The sequence below is a fragment of the Asterias rubens genome, chromosome 22, assembly GCF_902459465.1.
Source record: "Asterias rubens chromosome 22, eAstRub1.3, whole genome shotgun sequence".
Lineage (NCBI taxonomy): Eukaryota > Metazoa > Echinodermata > Asteroidea > Forcipulatida > Asteriidae > Asterias > Asterias rubens.
Window position 1 is genome coordinate 6,782,722 of NC_047083.1, and position 20,736 is coordinate 6,803,457.

Here is a 20,736-nt window from a genome sequence, read left to right on the forward strand (position 1 = left end):
TAAGAGGGTTGAAATCGATTATCTGCTGGACCATGAGGATGTGGGTGAAGTAGTCGAAGATGATGTGAGCTCAAAATGCAGGGTGCCGTTTTGGCGGCTGTAACCAATAAGTGTTTAACCAATGGCCAAGTCAACCGAAACAGTTATCATGGTTACGACCGCGAAAACGCACCCCATTATTATCTCTGGTGTATTTCAGGAGCCTCGATCGAAGTGTGACGTCAGATGTTCAGGCAACAGTTGTAGGCTACTTACTTTACAACACGCGGTGCGTATATCGATATCGGGCTTTATTATAGGCTGAATGAAACTCAACTCACATTCTGCGTTTTCCAAGCCATAGAAAAGACAGTGTGAGCAAGAAAAGAATTTCTTCGTTTTTTAGAGCCGAGTATCGGGTTATAGTTGTGAAACTGGAGACACTAAAACCAGCATACCTGATGTGTGACCTGCCTGCTACACAACCATTCTAAAAATCTAGGCTTACGTGAACTTCAATGTTAGTGACATTTTGCTTGTTTTGAACATAAACAGGGATTTGAAACTGTGCATGGTGGAAGCAACATAGTCCAGCATTCTCCTGAAGACGATCAGAGCATTTAACGAAACGTTGGGTCGTTAACCATCAGGTCTTTTCAGAACCAACACTACTATACGCAAAAGAGATTAACACGGTGTCACCGCAATTAGTTGAACAGAAACATTGTTCTTTTATCAAGCAAGAACAGATTGCCTGAAAAAAGTTTCGACAACTTGCATAAAATGGCAGCTCGCTCTGGTTCCATGCATCCACGAAATACTGTTTTCATTTGCGCTCTTTCGGTTTTCCTTGGCATTGATGCAATGTGTCCACCGCCAGAAACTAACTGGATCGAATTTGGTTCATCTTGTTACAACTTCGCCGTGAGCGTTCAAAATTGGGCGGAGGCAAAAGCTTTCTGCCAAGATCGTGGGGCGCAACTGTTGGTGATCGAATCGCCGGAAGAAAATGATTTCATCACTGAAGAAATGGCAAAGCAATCCAAGTACAGAGTTTGGATTGGCTGTCGATATGACGACACTGGTGATAGATGGCTCTGTTATTCTGATGATGTCAAGGAAATGACCTACAGTGTTTGGGCACAGGGAGCAGATCCACGTGCAACCAATATGTGCACCGTTAGATATACCGGCGAGGAATGGTATGGTATAAAGTGCGATGTTGACGCCAAAAGCCTATTCACAGTGTGCGAGTCCACAGGCATTGCTGGTGGTGTTCCTCTCACAGCTCCCCGCTCCATGACCTGCCTCGTAATGGGTGATAATGGCCGCCCTACCACTAACTAGACATTATTTTGGACAACACAAAACAGGACCTGGATGCTAAGCTGCCGGACACTGGCGTCGATTTCACAAAGAACATATAGGACTAGGAGATATTGGGGTCCTAAGTTAGGACGAGTAACTCGTCCTCTAACTCGAGAGAAGACTAGTCTTAACTCTCTTGTGAAATCCACTCCTGGCTCAGTATTGGAGTGGAGTAATAAACTGGAGTAGTGAAATGGAGTAGGCCTAAGGAACGAAATCTGAAGAAATGCTGCATTTTTATCAAAAGGAAAAACTGAAACATTTTCTTTACTCCGCTTCGTGCAGCCTGGTACTAGTAGTTTCCCGAGTTCAGAATATCATAGTTCAAAGTTCGTTCGAAGTGCTCATTTGGGTATTCATCTCCATTAACATTCTGGGTCCAGCTCCGGATTATCCAGTTCACTCGTTCATAAAAACCCGTCATCCACTGACTCCCAACTCCACTCTATAGTGACGCAAATGTTTCGCCTCTCCTACTTCATCATCCCAGGACCACATTAGTTCTGTTAGTGTTGGCTGAAAGTCCCACGTGATTTCTCATGTCAGGGGCGTCTAATAATTCACTCTCGGAAATTAATGGTCGGGTGGATAAGGGCCATCTATAATAATTGAAAATGAACCAAAACTGTACAAGAACAAGGTCGCCAGAAGTCTGCTCCCGAACCTCCGATTATCTACTCCACGGCAGTAAAATAAAGCAAGACAGTTCCCTAAAAACAACTCTACCTGGCAAGTAGATACACACATGGTGTTACCGCAAACCAAATATACAAGGTCGCCAAAGTTAAGGGATGTTATCGGTACGCTTTCAAATAAAACAATGACAAATTATCAAAATTGCAACTCTCTGCTTTTGGATCAACAATTCCTTTAGACTAAAAAATGCTTTTACAAAGTGCTTTATATCTAATGAAACACACTACTACAATCCAATGCGTTTCCTCCGTAAACATAGTTAAAAGTAACTTACAATTTGTCGAGCTCAGTTCTCATCCGTGCCTCACCAGATCTAAACGTATGTGCTGTAGCATCCCAAGCAGAACTCTAAAAGCATAGGCCCAACTTCCCACACATCGCCCCACTCACTTCAGAACCATGGTACTCTGCACATCAACTCACTTTCTCCCCTTCATATACACAACTACCACTATCTACACTCAAGCATACCAGTGAAATTCTCCAGACATTCCTGAGGGCCAACGCCCCAAGGAAACAAACGATCGACCCTAACAAAAAGAACTGTCTTGCGTTATTATAACTACCGCCGAGTAGATTTTTCGGATTTTCGTGAAACTTCTAAGTTCTTTTGGCCTAATCCGAAAAATCTACTCCGCGGTAGTATAATATAAAGCCTGACAGTTCTCCAAAGAACATGCAAAATCTACCTGGCAAGAAAAAACACCCATTTGGAGTTAGCGCACACCAAATATAAATTGATACCTCACCATGCAATGCCTCAAATCTCGTAGTGTGATAAAACTCTCATAGACAACTACGTTTAAAGAAACACGTTGCCTTGGATCGGACGAGTTGGTCTATGAAAAGCGTTTGAAACAGTTTGTTGTAAAATACATATGGTTAGAAAGATGTTTTGAAAGTAGAATATAATGATCCACACAAATATCACTCAACATTGTACGGTTTTCATTTTACGTCGCGAACTAACACGGTCGGCCATTTATGGGAGTCAAATGTTATAAATGGCCGACCGTGTTTGTCGACGAGGTAAAACGAAAACCACGCAACTTCGAGGCATATTGTGTAGATCATTGTGTTCTACTTTTACAACATCTTTCTAACCATATGCATTTTATAACAAACTGTTTCAAACGCTTTTTTACAGAAAGCTTTTCAAAGACCAACTCGACCGATCCAGGGCAACGTGTTCATTTAACTTTAGTATTCGAAGAAGCAGAACCGAGCACACGTACATCTCAACACAGTAAGAACCAACATCATGGTCCCGGAAGTTTGAAGCGCTAAACTTGCATGCACCAAAACAACATTGGCAAGAACTGGAAAATACTGGTAATTAATATTCAAACATTATTTAATTGGCGCATTTGAAGTATATCTACATCTCAACTTTATATTTACACCAAAATAAACAAAAAATGTATACACTAAACTTACAAGTCTTAGAAATTACGGCACAAACATAAAAAAACCAAATCTATTAAAAATATATATATTATTACTTGAGAAACAATAATGGCATACAGTGGTAACAAGTTTTTTAAGTATAAGCCCTTTCGTTTGCGGTACCCCTTTTTGTCAACAACTTTGTTTGGGGTGCCAGTCAGAAGCCATTCAACCTTAAACTGCCATAGCTAGGGATTACACCCAAGTGTACGATACAACCCGGAAATGGCAGCAGAGGTATCACCTTAAAGGCACTGTACACGTTTGGTAATTGTCAAAGACCAGTGTTCTCACTTGGTGTATCCCATCGTTAGCATAAAATTACAAGCCTGTGAAAATTTGGGCTCAATTGGTCATCGAAGTTGCGAGAAAATGATGAAAGAAAAAACACCCTTGTTGGACGAATTTGTATGTTGTCAGATAGGAATAAAAGACTTCTAGCTAGAAGTCTTTTATTATTTTAGAGAGAAATTACCTCTTTCTCAAAAACTACAATACTTATGAGGGAGTCGTTTCCCACAATGTTTATACTATCAACAGCTCTCCAATGCTCGTTACTAAGTCAGTTTTTAAGTTAATACTTGTTTTGAGTAATCTCCAAACATATACCTTTAAGGGGATGCAGATTTGTGTTTGAAGAAATATCAAGATTTTAACCTGAAAGGGAAACTGAATTGGTAAAAGGAAAAGGAAAAAAAGTTGTTATTTATTGGCTACCTAGAGACTTGAAGACAAAAGAATAAAACGGTCTTCACAGCAGAACAGTGGCATGTTTCAACAAGGAATGTTTGTGGGAAGATAAAAAGATGGGGACAACGGAAAGACAAGAAAGAAGTTTCCACAGGAATTTAAAAACTGGAATGTGTATTTAATATTAATATTATCTAGTTCTTATAAAGCGCGTTTTCAATAGCATATCAATGCACTTTATATTAGTGCCCTGGTCATTGGGCCAATAACATTCCTGTAATTTTGAAGAATGGTTATTACAAGCGCAGCATTCAGCGGTAAGCAGTGCCATGTAGTGTTTTTGTAGTTTTGTAGCTATAATAACTACTGCAATTTCTGTAGATCAGTATGTCATCGTTCTTTTAAGAACACCATAATCAAATAGAGAGATTTTGTTCATGAACATGGTGCATACCTGTCAAAATTTTCAAACCTCAAAGATAGGACCACTAATTTTATGAGACCACCACGGACAGTGTCGCACAGAGTCATGCGAGTAAAGCTTGGTTCATACTTCCCATACAAATGTTGTCATCACAGCGCTGTTTTCGCTGTGAATAATTCGCCGCAAGAGTTGAGCACAATTCAACTGATGCGAATTATTTGTTACGAATTTGTGGCGCCAAAATTTGTATCGTATTTGCATTCGCAGAAAGTATGCACCGGGCTTAAAGCTAATAACATGAACATTGTTGATATTTAAAACAATGTACACAAATAACTGTGTCCAGTAACAAATCTCTACTGTCGCAAGACAGAACTTTTTTATTTTGTTCATTGCTGTCTTTTGTCTGAAATAGTAATTTTCGTGCGGCCTTCAATCTCAAAATTGGCATGTATGCATGGTGTCACCACAAACCTAACTTGCTTTATTTCAAATTCTACTTTTACTTTAAAAAAAACCCTACTGTTTTACAAGGTTTATTTCTTCAAATATTTAAACAATATATTGCCACAAGCCAATGCATTAAATTCAATATTTACATTCAGCCTTTTTTTTAATAAAATGGACACAAAGCAGAGTACTACGATCAAATATGTGTCCAAGGGGGCCATTCAGAATACTCAATGTTAAACAGAATTATTTGTTTTCAAATTTGTGTGGATTGGTCTTAAAAAATTGAAAATCAGTTTTCATTTTAAAAATGGAAGATTATCATTGCCAAACGAAAAAGAACAACTACTAAGCTTGCCAAGATCGCCAATTTAATATCTGATTAAACTACAAAGTTGTTTGGTTTGTTTAAGCCAGAAAAAGCAATTGAAAACTACTGATGTTCGAGAAATTTGACTTAAAATATCTGGTTCATTCATTTGAGGCATTACTTTTATTAGTTAAATAGTTACAAATTGACACTGGGGTGGGTGGGTCAAAACAATTTCAAGAGCAAACCATTATTTTTTTTGAATTTACTTTTCTGAATGGCCCTTAAACTCAGGAATACATCTCAGAAAGTCAGAGTCCTGGTTCAAAACAGATGCTTAAAGAGAAATAGTCTGTTCCCCGCCCATGAAGTCAGGGTGTATGTCCAAGACGGACAAAGCATAATACACTCAATGGTCTGGTTTCTGAATAATCTCTTTCCATTACCATCATGAAGTCAAGGTGTATGTCCAAGACGGACACAGCATAATACACTCAATAGTCTGGTTTCTGAATCATCTCTTTCCATTACCACCATGAAGTCAGGGTGTATGTCCAAGATGGCCACAGCATATTACCCTCAATGGTCTGGTTTCTGAATGGGGTGTATGTCCAAGATGAACACAGCATAATACACTCAATGGTCTGGTTTCTCTGATTCTGTTGCGTGGGCAGTTAGCGCCAATGCGGGGGGACCAAAAGGATCAACCTAATGAGAAGGGAGAAAGAAAAAATGCATTTTTACAATATGCAGACTCTCTACCAACTTGGCCCTGGCGGCCTTACACTTTCGTATTGTACTACAGTGACGCCCTGGATATCAGGGTCTATTTCTGGGGCGGAAAATTTTCAAAGTTTCATAACTCAAATCTTACCTGCAAGAAGCCACTAATTTCAACAGATTCACATTCCATGGCAGCACATATTTTTTTGCGGTGGGTTTTGGTCGTCATATATTCTTCACAAATCCATCATTTTCGTGAATTAATGCAGCTCCCAACGTTAAAAAAATTCCCGTTTTGATCGTATTCTTTCAGTCTGTCGTGCATACGCAAGATGCACAACGCGCATATGTTGCGTTGCATTTGCGTGTTAACGCTGTGCAGTCAAGATACGGTGACCAAGAATTCATGCGCCTTGCATCTTGTGTCTTGCACGCGAATGTATACGCGTACGCACGGCAGCAGACAACACTGTGAAAAAACGATCAGAACAGGAATTTTTTAACGTTGGGAGCTGCATTATTTCACGAAAATGAAGGATTTGGGAGGAATATATGACGACCAAAACCCACTGCAGAAAAATGTATGCTGCCATGGAATGTGAATCTGTTGAAATAAGTGGCTTCCTGCAGGTAAGATTTGAGTTATGAAGCTTTGAAAATTTTCCGCCACAGGAACGGGCCTTAATAGTTAGGACTCTGTATCTGTGTACAGCACAGAGGAAGAGTCCTATATAGGGTGCTCTAACAACTGAGCTATCTATTCCTTTGTTGGTGGTCTCCTCTTTCGTCTATATCTTTGTTTGAGGTGCCAGTCAGAAGCCATACCACTGTTGACTGCAATGTAGCCAGAGATCACACCCAAGTTTACGATACAACTTGGGAAGCGGCAGCCAGGGAATCACCATAAGGGGATGCACTTATGGTTTTGTCGCTTACCGTGACTGCTGGGTGTTTGTTTGACGTCACTGTGATCTCAGTCGCTTGGGGTCCGTCCTTCTTCCTCGCTCGAGACCAGTTTGCCTTGACTTCAACTTGGGAGCGACTCCCTGTGAATGACACAAATTAATAAATTCAGTCATGCAAAAATCTACCATGGTTTACTTTTTCATTCCAGAAACATTTATTTCGACATGAATAAGCACTTTAGAAAACAAAACAATTGTTACAGGAAAATTACAAAGTGCAGGCATCCCACAAGAAACTGAAGCTTATAAATGGAATGTTTCACCGATGGAACTAGTTTGTCCGCTTCAAACACAGAGGGGGGGGGGGCAATATCGACTGTCCACTCGAGATACACCATGCTGTTTTTGTCAGCTAACCAAAGAGAGACCACTTGTCTGAGTCTGAGGAGAAACTGTGGATAAGGCGCCTCCAGACTACTCAACTCCATGGTCTGAGATTTTCCAATTTGTTCTTCAGAACATGAAAAGATTGGTTTATATTCGGAGAACCATCTGCAGAATCTGGAGAGGGTGAATGGACCAGTGAGACTTTGTCTCTTAATCATGAATACGTATGAGGAGTAGTGAAAGGAACTGGTAATAAAACATCCTTTTCATCTGGCAACTAACACCTGTTATCTCAATATGATTCCTTTTCCAAACGTGTATGGGGAATAGTGATACAAACTGCTAATAAAACATCCTTTTCATCTGGCAAATTACACCTGTACCCTCAATGTGATTCCTTTTCTGATCAGATTAACTGCTCATCTTTTAACTGCTCAACCTTACCCCAACTCCCCCCCCCCCCACCACTAAGCAATGTGTGATGTTGCAATAAGAGTCACTTGGTGAACAGGATGTATACGTTCCATGTTTTTATGGCCAAACTAGAAAATACTTGAACCAGACATGCAACTTTCTAATTGCAAAAAAGGAGGAAATGGCCGATCAAACTTTAGTACAGTGTTTTTCAGTTTTCTAGGGCACTGTTTTGAAAAGGAAAAGAGGAAATCAGCTGATCAGCTAAAAAGTTGAATGCCTGTTGAATAGCTTTCCCGTAATAAGGGGGGGGGGGTAAAGTGACAGAGTTTAAAAACAACTACGTGTAGTTCAGCTTGGGCGATACTATGATGTTATCGAATATCGCGATACTAATTTGGAAGCGATTTTGATATCGGATCGATTTGGTTTTAATCGAAATATCGATATATCGCGATATCGATTAAGTATCGCAATATCGTGATGTATTTCCTAGCTGAGCATCTTGCACCCCATAGGTTTGGAGTAAACCCAGAAAAATAGGTCATTAGAACACCTCTCTTATGCTATGACTGTCTCTTCTACAACTTTCACTGGGAGTTTGAAGACTGATGATGTCAAAATTTAATTAACCGCGATTATATCGAATATCGCGATTTATTGTCGGCAAAATATCGTGAATAAAATAAATCGATATCGCCCAAGCTTACATGTAGGTGTAGTTCTAACCTTTTGATCCCTTATAATGATCTCCGTACGACACACACACCAGCTGATCTCGTTTGATCTCCTCGAACGTTGTCAGTTTTCGTCCGTCCGGGGTGAAGAGTTGCCCGGCCGTTTTGCGAAGGTCTAATCTGTTTGTACCATCCTGCAGGATCTCTGGTATGGATGAACCCCATACGTAGGTCCACTTATCTGGTGGATCTCCATTCTTGTAGGCCTTCACACGTTTCTGAAAAAAATGATCACGATAACATTCATTTGTTTCCTTTGTATTGTATTGTATTAACTTTATTAAAAGGCAGTGGACACTATTGGTAATTACTCAAAGTATTTATTAGCACAAAACCTTTCTTGGTAGAGAGTAATGGGGAGAGGTTGATAGTATAAAACATTGTGAGAAATGTAATTTTCCATGAATTTGATTTCGAGACCTCAGATTTAGAATTTGAGGTCTCGAAATCAAGCATCTGAAAGCACGCAACTACGTGTGACAAGGGTGGTCGTTTTTCTTTCATTATTATCTTGCAACTTCGCTGAGTGATTGAGCTCAAATTTCAACAGGTTTGTTATTTTATGCATATGTTGAGAAACACCAACTGTGAAGACTATAGTCTTTGACAATTGCCAATAGTGTCCAGTGTCTTAAAAGAAAGAATGCGGGGGACTTCTCAGTTCTGAAAAGAACTGTCCTGCTTTTTAACCAATACCTGGGCGGAAGGTAGAAAATCAGCCGGGACCACTACCTCAACTTTTACCTTCCGTCGATTTATTTTTGCAATAGCCTTCAGTATTTATTTCTGTATCAACTAAATTTTGCTTTTGTCATTACCTCACATCTCTATCAACTTTTACTTCTCTTTTGTTTTCATCTCAAAGCGCATAGAGACTTCTCTGTGATTGTGATATCGCTCTACAAAAATGGTTCATTATTTTTATTATTATTAGTTAAAAAGCAGGACAGTTCTTTTCAGAACAGAGAAGTCTCCTGAGATCTCCTGAAAATCTACTCCGCGGTAGTAGAATATTCTCTAAAGAACAAACTCTACCTTAGTAAATACACACATGGTGTTACTGCAAACCAAATATACATTGATACCTCACCATGCAACGCCTCAAGTCCTATATCAATTACCATGTTAGGCTGGCTGTAGAGTTTCTTACTGCCATCCACTACAGACTTAGTGCTGTGATTGGACTGCTGCTTCTGCTGACCTTTGACCTCTTGGAGGTGATTCTCAAGCTGGTGGACGGTCAAGGATTTCCGAACTTCCCCGATGCTGGGTTGGGTCCAGCCACCCTCTACCATGACCGGCGCCTCTGGGCTGAAGGTGCTGATGTATTGGGGGCCTTCCATTCCATGGGTCCTTCGCCCTAAATAAACAATAAAAAGCAGACCTTGAACTTAAAGGGTCTGGGAACCTTTTGTAAAACAAAACACAATGTCGTCAGATTTACATTAAAGGCAGTGGACACTATTGGTAATCACTCAAAATAATTATTGGCATAAAACCTTTCTTGGTGACGAGTAATGGGGAGAGGCTGATGGTATAAAACATTGTGAGAAACGGCTCCCTCTGAAGTGCCATAGTTTCGAGAAAGAAGTAATTTTCCACGAATTTGATTTTGAGACCTCGGATTTAGAACTTGAGGTCTCGAAATCTAAACGCACACAACTTCGTGCAACAAGGGTGTTTTCTTCTTTCATTATTATCTCACAACTTTGATGACCGACTGAACTCAAATTTTCACAGGTTTGTTATTTTATGCAACTGTGAAGGCTAGTCTTTGACAATTACCAATAGTGTCCACTGCCTTTAAACTTACAGTTTTTGAGAATTTGTTTTTGCTAACAAAACAGTTGCTGCAGATTTTTGTAATTTATAATTATTGAGTGCAAAAAACTAAAGGGAAAAGGATTCTTAATCCCTAAGCAAACTGGTTGAGCAAATCTAAAGTGATCTGAAAGTGTTGCTGTGTCATGGCCGAGTGGATAAGAACACAAAACTCAAACTTTTGTGTTTCTGATCAGCAGAGTGTGGGTTCCAGTCCCGGTCGTGACGCTTGTGTCCTTAAAGGGAAGGTACACGTTTGGTAATTGTCAAAGACCAGTATTCTCACTTAGTGTATCCAAACATGCATAAAATAACAAACCTGTGAAAATTTGGACTCAATTGGTTATCGAATTTGCGAGAAATAATGAGAGAAAAAAAACCCTTGTTGGACGAATTTGTGTGCTTTCAGATAGGAATAAAAGACTTCTGGCTAGAAGTCTTTCATTATTTTAGTGAGAAATTACCTCTTTCTCAAAATCTATGCTACTTCAGAGGGAGCTGTTTTTCACAATGTTTTATACTATCAACAGCTCTCCAATGCTCATTACCAAGTCAGTTTTTAAGTTAATATTTGTTTTGAGTAATTACCAAACGTGCACCTTCCCTTTAAGCAGGACACTTAACCATAATTGCTGTATTCTTTGGATGGGACGCTTAGCCTTGCTTCGCGTCAGCGCCCTGTACTGGATATCCACCATATGGAGTTTGCACAGTAGCTATCAGATACAGAACCCGTAGGTCCCGTGTGTTGTATAATGCACATGAAAAAAAAGTGCACTTATCGTAAAGAGAAGGGGGTTTGCCCTAGTGATCCTAGTTTGATTGGCTTTATATTGCCCACAGCACCTTGTAAACCATTACATGGTGCTAGGTAAAGAAATAGATTTCAGAACCCAGTGCACTTATCAAAAAGAGAAGGGGGTTTGCCCCGGTGTTCCTGGTTCGATTGGCTGCATTTTGCCGCGTCACACCCTGTAAACCATTACTTGGTGCTAGGTAAAGGAATGGGTCTTATGCTCCACATACCTTGTTATGTTGTACAACGCGGTTTAGTCTGTTTTTATTTAGTCTATCACATTGTATGTTATGAAATGATATGATTTGTTGTATGAATGGAAATAAATAAAACAAACAAACAAACAAGGACAAAATACTGAGCGCTCTGATACGCCCCTTGGGGGTGTGAAAAAGCACTTTATAAGAAGAACCTACTATTATTATTTATACCTTGCATTTGTCTTAAGATGTGCTTTTCTTTCTCAAGTTCAAGAACGACTCCTGCTCTCTCCTCTCTCTGCTGCAGCAAAAGTTTCCGTCTGTAATCAACATCTGAAAAAGATTGTAAAAGGTTATGGATTGGTAAATACAAAATTGAATGACCATAACAATTTACTTGGTGAGAAGCAGTGCAGTGTTGATCTGAATAAATAAAAACTTGGGTATTTTTAAATTGAGGAGTTTTATTTTATTTCAATTCATTGATTCTTGTTGTGAAGCCAAGGACTCTCAGAAAAGCAAACTTAATGACTGTACTCGCCAAGACACCAAATGGAGAAAAGACGAGGAAGAAAGTTTCAGTTTTAGATGTGGAAGGAAAAACTCCAGAGAATTATTCCAGGGTAAAACCTACGCAGTTAGGTAGGGACTGAAACCGCAATCCACATAGTGCCCCGGTGAGATTCGAACCGGGGTCCCAGAGGTGGGAGGCAAGAAAAGATACCCACTACGCTAACCTGGGGCCTTTCTCAAACCTCAACTTGGGCTTCAGCTCAGGGTCCGTCTGCTGATTCACGCTGCTCAAAAATGTACAGGCTAAAGGCCGAGCCTCGTTTCCACTGGCATACGCAGCGTGCAGAGCCCAAGTCGGAGACGGAACCCAAGCCGAGGTTTGAGAAAGCCCCTCTGACTACCCAAAGAAGTGAGTAAGTGTTGTGGCCGAGCAGTTAAGAGCACCGAATTCAAACTCTGGTGTTTCTAATCAGCAGAATGTTGTGTTTTTAAGCAAGACACTTAACCATTGCTTCGTCCTTCGGATGGGACGTAAAGCCATTGGTCCCATGTGTTGTGTAACGCATGTAAAAGAACTCTGTGCACTTATCGAAAAGAGAAGGGGTACCCCCCGGTGTTCCTGGCTGTGGCTGCTGTATGCACCGTAGCACCTTGTAAACCCTTATAAGGTGCTAAGTAATTGGGTCTCAGAATTCATCACTGCAATAACCTTTCTGAAAGTTTATATATACTCAGCGCCTTGAGTACCTTGTTTGGTAGATACGTGCGCTATATAAGACTCCGATATTATTACCCTGTTCTGTTGCCCTAACACATAGAAAATAAAAACTACTTACGTTCTGGTCGTGCAAACTGCTCTCCACATGACACCCATACCTCGACTGGGATTCGAAGCACTGATGACGTCTTCAAGTCCAAGCTCTCCTTTCGCTTCTCCCCATTTTTTTCCTTCTTTTCTCCATCTACCACAAAAACAAGGATGCATATTGACAAGGTTTGGTTCTGGTAATGGTGTGTCTTTGGGCAAGACAAACCCAAATTACTATCATACAGGGCCCAAACTTGATGGCTCTGCTCACTGTATTGTAAGCTAAGAATCAGCACTTATGGTAGCAGGAAAGTCGCGCTTACAGGAAGCACGTTTCACAGGTAAGCAGGGAAGTTTTGCTTGTGCACCTGCATACTCCACGATACTAGGCTTTCTACGCTTACAAAGCTAGTGCAGAAATTCAGCGCTTGCACTGTAAGCGGAGAATGCTGATCGTAAGCGTAGAATTCGGTGGTATGCAGAGCCATGAAAATGAGCACAGATGAGGAACGTTCAGCCGTGGGTCCTACAAGTTGTGTGAATGCATATAAAAGGAGCAGTGACACTTTAATATCGTGACAGAGGAAGGGCTTGCCCATGTGTTTCTTTCAGGTAATACTGTATGTTACAGCACTAGGAGTGTCACTGGGTGATTAATATGCGCGGTAGGGTGTCGCGGCCGAGCGGATAATAGCACCGAACTCAAGCTCTGGTGACTCTGTTCAGCAGAGTGTGGGTTCGGGAGTCGTGACACTTGTGTGTCCTTGAGCAAGACACTTAACTACATGCTTCTCTCCACCCAGTGGTAAATGGGTACCTGTGAGGGCAGAGATGGTTTTTGTGATTGATTTAGCCGAGTAGCACGAGGCTGTATACTCAGTGAGCTGAGATGGTTTAAGGAATTAATTAAGGCACAGTAACCTGAGGTAATAATGTTAGAAGTGCTTTGATACACCCTTTAGCTATTTAAACACTGGCTATTATTATTATTATTTAAAAAAAGGAGCCACTATTACTCAGCACTCCCTCGTCAACTTACCTTGCTGATCATTTATATCCATACCAGAGAGCCATACTCATCACTACTCATCACTACTCGTCACTACTCATCACTACTCAGCACTCCCTCGTCAACTTACCTTGCTGATCACTTATATCCATACCAGAGAGCCATACTCATCACTACTCATCACTACTCATCACTACGCATCACTACTCGTCACTACTCATCACTACTCAGCACTCCCTCGTCAACTTACCTTGCTGATCACTTATATCCATACCAGAGAGCCATTCTCATCACTACTCATCACTACTCATCACTACTCAGCACTCCCTCGTCAACTTACCTTGCTGATCACTTATATCCATACCAGAGAGCCATTCTCATCACTACTCATCACTACTCATCACTACTTGTCACTACGCATCACTACTCGTCACTACTCAGCACTACTCAGCACTCCCTCGTCAACTTACCTTGCTGATCATTTATATCCATACCAGAGAGCCCATAGCATGCAAGGTTCCAGTGAATCAGATCAGACACTGTTAGAATCAATGTTCCATCCTGGGTGTAGATCCGTCTCCCTGCTGTCGACAGCTGAAGGTGATACGTACACTGATCTAAAAACTGAAATCCAAAAAGCATGAGTCAATTACAAGGCTGAACATCATCAAACATTACACCAAGCTTATCAACTGAAATCATGGTAGCTAATGCAAACATTGGGTCTGTAAGACCAGAGCCCAATTTCATGGCTATGCTTACCGTCGAATTCCGCGCTTACGATCACGATTCCCCACTTACGTGCAAGCACCGAATTTCTGCGCTACCCTTGAAGCGTAGAATGCCTAGTAACAGTGAGTACGCAAACGCAGAAGCAAAAATTTGTCGCTAACCTGTGAATTACTCTTGCCGTAAGCACAGAATTCCATGCTTCCATAAACGCTGATTTTGTGCTTACGGTAAGCAGGGTAATTGGGTAATTTGGTAACCTGGGTAATTCAGGGCTCTTCATGCTTACCGTAAGCAAAGAATCGGCACTTGCAGGAAATTCCGCACTTACCATCAAGCGTATTTCATGGGTTAGCAAGGAATTTTGGCTTGTGCGCGTGCGTACTCCATGTTACTAGGCATTCTTCGCTTCCACAGCTAGCACAGAAATTTGGCGTTTGCCCTGCAAGCGGAGAGGAGAATGGTGATCGTAAGCAAATAATTCGGTGGTACATATAAGCAGAGCCATGAAATCGGGCCCAGCATGCTTATCATATGAAATCATTGCAACCAATGAAATCATTGGGCCTGTAAGACCAGTGCACGATTAAAGACTGGGGACCAGACTAAGTTACACCTTACCCCTCTAACAGTGGATCCAACCATCAGGACACCTTCCGTAGTTCTCCCGTCCCCATTCCGATGAGCCAGGATCCGGACAGTCTGGACATGTTGGTAAGCGGATATCTCCCTGGCAATAATCCGAGCACTGGACATCTGCCTAAGACGCTTCAGCTCTTTGTCATATTGACTTAGGCTATTTGAAGCTTCGAATGTGGACAGGTCAACCTGGAAAATGTTGCAGGGGGACGAAAGTTTTAAGATATGCTTCAAAGAATGTTGTTTGATTTGAAATGTTTTTTTAAAAACAAAGACCATCGCAGCCAAAGGCTGAATTGCAGTCAAACTACAAAGCAATAACAAATATATAAAAAATTGTAGCTTTTTATATACATTTTAGCACTCATATCCGTCACTCAGTGGCGCTCATGACGCTTCAACATTAACTTCTTTCCTGCGTCCAAACGGCTTTACATCCTATCCGAAACATAAAGCAATACTTTTTTCTTTTTTTTTCTTTTTTTTTTATGCAAGTCGCCTGACTTACAAGGCCTAAAGGCCACTTCAAGGTGTGGGCTACAATTATTTATGTCCAGAGGCCGTTGCCACCTACTCCTAGGGCTGAAACAGGGTTACCCCTTTCACAGTCCACACGAATGTAGACTTGGGTATCTTCAATTCGAAGCCTAGCCGGTAGAGCAGAAAGCACTACCTCCCAAATTTTATGTAGCAAGTGTCACGACCGGGATCCGAACCCACACCCTGCTGATCAAACACCAGTGCTTGAATCCAGTGCTCTTAAGCACTCGGCCATGACACTGCCACTGCCAACTGGTTGTGTCTTGCCTACAGGCACTGCATGTATACACTATTTGGTAATTACTCAAAATAATTGTTAGCATAAAAACTATTTGATAACGAGTAATGGAGAGCTGTTGATAGTATAAAACATTGTGAGAAACGGCCTCCTCTAAAGTAACGTAGTTTTTGAGAAAGAAGTATTTTCTAATTCTACCAACCGAGGAACCTAGCCCTATGTTGGGGTCCCGTCAGTCAGTTTCCCTTGTGGGTTATTATTTGATACTTCTAAAATGAGTGGTTTAGATTATCAAATTCAAGTTTGGATGGTCGAGTTATCAAATTCAAGTTTGGATGGTCGAGTCATCAGAGTGTGGCACTCTGATGACTCGACCATCCAAACACTGAATTTGATAATCTAAACCACTCATTTTAGAAGTATCAAATAATAACCCACAAGGGAAACTGACTGACGGGACCCCAACATAGGGCTAGGTTCCTCGGTTGCTTTATTATAATTGCTTCTCTTCACCCCTGTGGATAAATGGGTAGAGGTTGATATAGTGTTTGAATAAGCCGTCTGAGCACCATGGAAGCTCGGGGTTGTATACTCCCCAGGGAGCTGAGAAAGATTATAGGAATGCTATTGGCTCAATGACCAGGGCACTAATGTAAAGCGCATTGATATGATTATTGTGCTAAGCACTAGTTATTATAATTATTATTAAGTAGGATTTAAAACTTTGCACGGTGTACGTATAACTAAGAGAGGTTTGTGGTAACACCATTATATCTCTTTTTGAGTAGTGTTGGTTCTTTAGGAGGCATTAACCACCAGGTCTATTTAGAACCAACACTACTCACAAAGAGATATTCACGTTGTGCTACAGCAAACCTCTCTTAATTTTTATTGTTGATTATTAAAAGGTGTTACCTTTCCACTCAAGCACTGGAAACAGCCGATCATTTTAACCCCTCGCTGGGGTGCCAGTCCAACGGCGCAGATAAACTCTGTGTTTTTCTCCAGTTTGCGTAGTCTGGTATTTGCCCTCATGGATCGAGCGCAGGCCGCACAAACCATAACAGGCTCAGATGACTTGACACCCATCACAACAAAACCCTGAAAAATAAAAGAAATAAAATTAACAATCTCTACATTCTGAACACAATCTCGCATATACATATGGGGTGTCATGGCCGAGCAGATAAGATAGAGCACCGAAACTCAAGCTCTGGTGTTTCTTAGCAGAGTGTGGGTTCAAGTGCCGGTCGTGACACTTGCGTCCCCGTGAGGGCAGAGATGGTTCTTGTGATTGGTTCAGCTGAGTAGAACATTATTTGTTGCACAAGGTTGTATACTCCCCAGTGAGCTGAGATGGTTTAAGGAATGAATTAAATGGTCAAGTGACTAGGGGTAATAATGTAGGAAGCGCTCTTGAGACACCCACATTATTATTACAATGTACTATTATCATTTTGAACTATCGATGCGCCTTATTCAATATTGGTTGAGTTCATAGTGATGATCACTGCGTAAAATCTTACATTTATAATTCCTTTATTTTAAATGGTGTGTGAAGCTTTGCATGGTGTGGAGAATAACAGAAACTATAAATATTAATATGAATAGTAAACTTGCGGTTACAACGATGGGTAAAATATCTTTTGAAGGAGTGGTGGCTCTGAAAAGAGCCAGTTTGGTCTCGACGTTTCGAACAGTATTCTCTGCTCGTCTTCACGAGACCAATGCTGTACACAGTACTAATAGCATGCACATAACAATCAAGTCGTCATTGTGTGTTACTGTGTAATACGCTGTTAGATTTTGCGAACAGGGGGCGTACATCATCACAGAATAGATGGACTGCACATGACGTCATTGACCACCATCGTTGATGCATGCAGGGCTATCGCTGGCTGAGAGTTGTGCGCAGCGCGTACATGCGTGCACTTTTCCTTTGTTTATCATCAAATATGGCGGTCGATCCATCTATTAAACTCACTCAGTGAAATGTGGTTTTTCTAGTTTACTCGACATCACCTTGCAAAAAGGAATAGTCCAGATCTTACCTCCTGATACATTCTGCGACAATTCGCGCACATGCATTCAATATTTGTCTAATACCGGGTGTCTCAATAAAACTATACACTTTTGAAATGGCTGCTCAATAAACAATATATGATTCTGGGGTAAAAGGTTCATATGTATGAATAGCTTATGGACCCAACTTTCATACGACACCAAAAAGTCCAAAAATAATTTATGCTTAGGTGAGCCCTGTTCACTTTTGTAAAAGGTATGAAAATTAGGCTGCGCAGGAATTAGCATTCCAGTCTGTGAGAGGCAACAAAATTTGGAGCTCACAAAATTCAATCCAAGATGTCGGCTACTTATTGCTCAGTGAGCAGTGCTCACCCAAGCATAAATTATTTTCAGACTTTTCGATGTCATATGAAAGTTGAGACCATTAGCTATCCATACATCTAAACCTTTTCCCCCAGAATCATATATTTTGTTTTCGGCAGCTATTTCAAAAGTGTATAGTTTTTTTGAGACACACAGTACAGAATATCTGTACTTACCGCCTGATCCACTGGTGTTTCTCCACATACAGCAAATGTACAAACATTGGCCTTGTTTGCTGCTGTTACCTCTGAAACACACACAAACAAAGCAAGGTACTTCAAACCAAAACATTTATTTTCCGAAACAAGGCAATTTATCTCTAGATAAGTTGCAATAGACACCAACTTTACGGGCAAATTGCATTTTGGCTTGCAGGCGTGTCAAGAGCTGAGTTTATTAATGTAACCATGCTGTTTATCAGGCAACGAGTTTTGTAAAAATATGTGCTCGCGCTGCACACCGTTCTTGCGCAAAACGCATGACTGTGTGTTCCAAATTGCCGTAAAGATGGCCGATTTACGCCACCTGGGAACTATCTAAAGTACCCCCTCGTCTTGCTGGCCTGATGTAGAAGACAGGTCTTCTTTTTCTTTGTGTTGGTAACACCTCTTCTCTTATTGGACTGTCGTGGCTGGGCAGATAAAGCACCAGACTCAAGCTCTGGTGTTTCTGATCAGCACAGCGTGGGTTCGAGTCCCGGTCATGACACTGATGTCCTTATGCAAGACACTTATTCATTAATGCTGCGTCCTTCAGATGGAATGTTAAGCTGTTGGTTCTACATGTATGTGTTGTTTAATGAATGTAAAAGAACCCAGAGCAATATAATTAAGGAGTGAAGGGCTTGGCCCCAGTGTTCCTGGTTTGATTGGCAGCATATTGCGCCACAGTACCTTGTAACCAGTACACGGTGCTATGTAAAGGTCTCTTACCTCAAAAACATAGCCCCACAAACCTTGCAGAAAAATACTGAATGCTGAAGCGCCTTGAGTGTCACTGAGTGACGGATCCAAGCCCTACGTATGAACCCACTATTATTATTAATATTAACATCAACCAACCTTTGTCTCTGACGTCGGCTGAGAAAGCATCCATAAAACCAGTCTCCTTCTCAAAGGACCATTTCTGATTTGCCGTTCCGTATTTCTCTATCCGTTGGTGCTGCAGCGAGACAGGCTGGTTGTAGAAACTGCTGCAGGTGGTGCCATCATCGTCTGACTTGAGGCCGGGCATCTGGACACCAAGGACGAGTTCGGGATTGGCCTTGGAGCGAATAAACCTGGGGTGGATGGGAGATGAGGAAAGTTCGTTCTAAAACAAACACCTTTTGTAGTATTGTGTGGCTGAGTGGTTAAGAGCTCCGGACTCAAGCTCTGGAGTTTCTGATCGGGGCCAAATTTCATGGCTCTGCTTACCGATGAATTCTGCGCTTATTATCACCATTCACCATTCAAGCTCCAAATTTCTGCACTAGCTGTGTAAGCGTAGAATGACTACATTGAGTACACACGCGCACAAGCCAAAATTCCCTTCTAACCCATAAAGTATGCTTGTTGTAGGCGCGGAAATCCCTGCTTTTTTAAGTGCTGATTCTTTGCTTATGCTAAGCAGAGCCTTGAAGTTGGGCCCAGAAGAGTGTGGGATTGAATCCTGGTCGTTGCACTTGTGTTCTTGAGCCAAGACACTTTGCTTTGTTCTTTGAATTGGACATTAAAGACACTAGACACTATTGGTAATTGTCAAAGACCAGTCTTCTCACTCGGTTTATCTCAACATATGCATAAAATAACAAATTTGTGAAAATATGAGCTCAATCGGTCTTCGAAGTTGCGAGATAATTATGAAAGAAAAAACACTCTTGTCACATGAAGTTGTGTGCTTACAGATGCTTGATTTCGAGACCTCAAATTCAAAATCTGAGGTCTCAAAATCAGATTCGTGGAAAATTACTTCTTTCTCGAAAACTACGTCACTTCAGAGGGAGCTGTTTCGCACAATGTGTTATACTATCAACCTCTCCCCATTACTCGTCACCAAGTAAGGTTTTATGATAATAATTTTTTTGAGTAATTACTAATAGTGTCCACTGCCTTTAAAGCCATTACCGTAATTTTCGGATTATAAACCGCGGTTTATATGTTGATTTTGACATTTTTTTGAACTCCTGCGGTTTATTCTCCGGGCGGCTTGTAAGCCGACGTATAAATATTTAAGAGAAAAACGGCATTTTTAAAAAGAAAGATCGTTTGTAAAATATTCTAAATAATGTTTTTTTTTTCTTAAACGAGAACAAAAACCTGCCTGTGTGATGACAAAAACCTGTTGAAAATCCCACCACAATTGTATTCCATGTTTCCTTTGTAAAACGTTTAACAGCCACCCTCAGCTAGCTAGCTCCCCCCGCTCAGCGCAACTCGGGATAGACTAGACTGGTGCCCGTCTATTTATCCTAGCGATCTCTACATGCTGGCTTCAGACATTCAAGCTATACTCGTGTCTCGGCGAAATAGACTCGTCCCCTGTCTA

The 20,736-nt window shown here is 41.1% G+C and overlaps 1 protein-coding gene across 1 annotated transcript in view; it reads right to left on the minus strand.

Moving 5' to 3' along the window:
* Window positions 1-4,009: 4,009 nt before the first annotated feature.
* Window positions 4,010-20,736, minus strand: part of LOC117304953 (doublecortin domain-containing protein 1-like) — a 58,272-nt gene continuing 41,545 nt past the window's right edge. The window contains exons 28-38 of the mRNA XM_033789610.1: window positions 19,272-19,489; window positions 18,387-18,457; window positions 16,738-16,923; window positions 15,027-15,233; window positions 14,147-14,300; window positions 12,696-12,821; window positions 11,578-11,679; window positions 9,651-9,889; window positions 8,522-8,747; window positions 7,023-7,132; window positions 4,010-6,071 (exon numbers count right to left, since the gene is read on the minus strand). Coding sequence (XP_033645501.1) covers window positions 6,000-6,071; window positions 7,023-7,132; window positions 8,522-8,747; window positions 9,651-9,889; window positions 11,578-11,679; window positions 12,696-12,821; window positions 14,147-14,300; window positions 15,027-15,233; window positions 16,738-16,923; window positions 18,387-18,457; window positions 19,272-19,489 — 1,711 coding nt within the window. The 3' untranslated portion in view covers window positions 4,010-5,999. The remainder of the gene's footprint in view (window positions 6,072-7,022; window positions 7,133-8,521; window positions 8,748-9,650; window positions 9,890-11,577; window positions 11,680-12,695; window positions 12,822-14,146; window positions 14,301-15,026; window positions 15,234-16,737; window positions 16,924-18,386; window positions 18,458-19,271; window positions 19,490-20,736) is intronic.